Source organism: Entamoeba dispar, genomic scaffold, assembly GCF_000209125.1.
Source record: "Entamoeba dispar SAW760 scf_1105229462085 genomic scaffold, whole genome shotgun sequence".
Classification (NCBI taxonomy): domain Eukaryota; phylum Evosea; order Mastigamoebida; family Endamoebidae; genus Entamoeba; species Entamoeba dispar.
The window spans coordinates 5,787-9,506 of NW_001855016.1; the positions used below are offsets into that span (position 1 = coordinate 5,787).

The 3,720-nt window shown below is 29.3% G+C and overlaps 2 protein-coding genes across 2 annotated transcripts, besides 1 other annotated feature; one reads left to right on the forward strand and one right to left on the reverse strand.

The window, feature by feature from the left end:
• Positions 1-576: 576 nt before the first annotated feature.
• Positions 577-625: a sequence feature (AT_rich).
• Positions 626-845: 220 nt separating this feature from the next.
• EDI_056630 (Acidic proline-rich protein PRP33 precursor, putative) lies at positions 846-1,628 on the forward strand (the record flags this gene model as incomplete). Its single annotated transcript, XM_001739282.1, has 1 exon — positions 846-1,628. The coding sequence occupies one exon, from the start codon at positions 846-848 to the stop codon at positions 1,626-1,628; it is 783 nt and encodes a 260-aa protein (XP_001739334.1).
• A 502-nt stretch (positions 1,629-2,130) lies between these two features.
• Positions 2,131-3,573, reverse strand: EDI_056640 (uncharacterized protein; the record flags this gene model as incomplete). Its single annotated transcript, XM_001739283.1, has 1 exon — positions 2,131-3,573. The coding sequence occupies one exon, from the start codon at positions 3,571-3,573 to the stop codon at positions 2,131-2,133; it is 1,443 nt and encodes a 480-aa protein (XP_001739335.1).
• Between the last annotated feature and the right edge of the window lie 147 nt (positions 3,574-3,720).

Sequence of the window (3,720 nt, forward strand, 5' to 3'; positions counted from 1 at the left end):
TTTCTCATAATAGTTTATTGTCTTATAAACAAATTTATCATTCAGTTTTATTTCTTTAAATAAATTTTTATACTACATTCTTTGGTTAGTAACTGTTATTTTCAACCTTGGCCTTGACAATAGTTACTTCGAAAAAGGGGTCTTAGATTTTTCTTGCACATTACAGAACGAGTTTACATAGAAAATTATAACTTTAAGTCTTTTTCTTTTATGTTGTTTATTTAGTGGTGTAGTAGTTAGCTTTTTTTATTAATTCCTTACTAACATTTCTTTAGTGATTAGTAGTGATATAATGAGTGCACTGGATAATGTCGAAACAACTTATATGGATTAAAACCACTCTCTCGTACGATTATTGAAATGAGGAATCTTTATAGAATAATTTTTGAGTATTTAGTAAGAGAAATTAAATATATTAAACCTTGGTTATTAAAGGATTTAACTGAACGCTTGGTAATAATTTCTTTTGGTCATTCCCTCTCCTTTGAGATTACTTCTTCAGACTTCTAATCACTTTATTCTTTAGAATAGTCAAGTATTTATTAGAGAAGGATAAGGTAGAAGCAATTAGAAGACTAAAAAAATTTATTACACTAAGAAAATTCTATATTTAAAATATTTAAAAGCTTAAGGAAATGAAGGAATAGTATTAACATTAATACTTTATAATATTATTACAGTTACATATTGTCAGAAGTATTTTTTTAAGGATTGTTCAAGAATTGAATGAATTACTCTTTGATAAAAGAAATAAACTTTTATACTTGATTTTTTTTTTGCTAATTTTTTAATGTCTCGTATGACACACCGAGATAAAATCTCCATCTAAAATTAGTATTTAAAGTATGGGTGATTTGATTGGATGTTGTTGTGAACTTTTCTGTGATATTTGTTTAGTGCCTCTATGTAAAGAGCTCGGTTGCTTTGACTGGTGTTGTGATTGTTGCTGTGATTGTTGTGACTGTGGTGATTGTTGTAGTGATAAAAAAAGCGATAAGAAGAGTTCTCAGTCTGATGATGATGAAGAAAATGAAAAGAAAAACAAACACACAGATAATCAGAACAATCAAAGTAACCAACAAGAATTACAGCAAACACCTACTAACCAACCAAATTATGGCTATGAAAATTCCCAACAAAATTATTGTTATCCACAACAGCCGTACCAAGGATACATTGGTCAAAGTCAATACATCCAACCACCTCCTGAACAATATATTCAGCCACCTCCTGACCAATGCGTACCACTACCTCAACAGCCTTATTATATACAAACAACACCACCACAAGGAGTAGTACCACCACAAGGAGTAGTACCACCACAAGGAGTAGTACCACCACAAGGAGTAGTACCACCACAAGGAGTAGTACCACCACAAGGAGTAGTACCACCACAAGGAGTAGTACCACCACAAGGAGTAGTACCACCACAAGGAGTAGTACCACCACAAGGAGTAGTACCATCACAAGGAGTAGTACCACCACAAGGAGTAGTACCACCACAAGGAGTAGTACCACCACAACAAGAACCTTACTATGCACAACCACAACAGCCTTACAATGCACCACCACAACAGCCTTACAATGCACCACCACAACAGCCTTACAACCCACCACCACAACAATAATAAAATAAATTGATACAGTATTTTATTGGTTATAGTTATTATAAAATACTCACACAATAAATTGTTGTCAGCACATTATTTATAAGTCAGATAAAAGAATTTTCAAGTAATAAAATTTCGTTCATAATTTGCTGATTAGTTTATACCTTCACTAACTATTAAAGTGAATATGTCCTCTTACCAAAGTTTACCTAAACCCTTTTTCTAAAACAGAATAGAACGAAGTAAGAAACTAGTTAGTTAAGCAAGTAATAATTTAATAAATAGTGTTTATCTATTCTGGGTTATTGTTTTATAAAGTAAGAAAGTCTTGTACGTACTAATATTGTTGGTACAGTAAAGTTATATTTTAGCTATATTCAAACAGAGTGTATGTAAACTCTTAGATGAAACAGAAGGCTATAACTTTTCTTTTATTTTCGCTGTTTTATGTCTAAAATAACACCTTTTATCCTTACTGATTAAGAGTAACTACTAAACAATTACTATTAAAAACAAATGACTAATTCAAAATATATGACCTACAAAATGGTGGAGGAATTACATATGGACTGTTCTTCAAAAAAACACTCTTAAGTGATCTAATTGACTTTAAATTGATATACTTTGCTGAATGAAATAACGCTAATATTTGAATACTATTTGATTGAATAATATCATCTTGAATATTCCAAATACTTAGTTGGTGGAGATAATGGTATTCATTCAAATTAAGACAATGACACAGATTCTTATTCCAAGATGATTGAATCAAACTAAGTTGAAAGATAAGTATTAATGGAAAAATAATAGAGATTCTGTGTGTATTAAAATACAACCACAGTGTTATTAATATAAATAAATACACAATAAACATAATAATACTTGATTGAAGCCAACGAGAAGAATGAAATGAATCATTCAAATTTATGATAATCATTTCTTCTACATTTAAACAATGAGGAAGTTGTTCCCTTTGACAATACAACCGTTTCAATGAAGATGGATAGAATTCATTAATAGGGACATTGATATAACATTCCATTAGAATAAGTTGTGTTAATTGATTAAGACATTTCAGTGAATGGTTTAATTCACTGTTATTGAGTTGCAAAGTTTTTAGTTGATTTGAGTTAAAAGGAGCATAGTTTGGTATGAAATGATAGTGATCAACAAATCCATTTAATGTTAGTGATGTGATTGATTGTTCAATTGATTGGTTAGTATCACAGTAATTGATTTTTAATTCCTTTAAATGACATTCAGGTGGATAATATTCTCCTTCGAAATATTCCATGTCTTTTGGTAATACTAGTTGTTGTGGGGTGTTACAATTGATAAGTCTCTTTACCATTTTATAGCTTTCAAAGTGAAGAATCTGATCATTTCTAGGTGAATTCAGAATGACAATGTAAGTAAACAAATACATGTTATATAACATTCTTAAAGAAATACTATCATGAAATCCAACCATTCTCATTAATCCATTTTCTTGTTTCATAACTATTTCATTAGAGTAATATGGCTCACTAAAATAGTTAAAACAAATAGTCAAATGAGGAATCTTATTATACTTTTTGAGATGATTCTTTTCACCCTTTAGTAATATCACAATTTCATTAGCAATAGTGTTTTGTTCAAAACCATTTAAAATGATATCTAAATCATCATAACTTATCACAAAAAGAAAGTCTAGTTTATCTTTTCGTTTCATCCAGTCTATCAATCGTATTCCTTTTGGCAAATAGCCTTTGACTTTGGTTACTAAAGACATTGAACTAATTTCTGGAAGATAACAAGTAGTTGAATATTCTATAGTTTGTTGAAGAACTTGGATAGGGACATTGTCTTGTATTATTTTCCCATTAAGTATGAAATGTTTTGAAGAAAACGAAGGAATTAAATCAATAAATTGAAGAGTAATTTCATTAAGTTCAATAATAGGGGAATTATGAAATAATTTCATTTTAATTCTAAAATCATCATAAATTTTAGAATCAGTTTGGAAAATATCATAATTTAAAAGGTTGATAATGATAATAAGAAGAAAAAGAAATACCTTTCCACATTTTTTACTGACCAATTGAAAGATAATAAGTCATTAATATTAAAT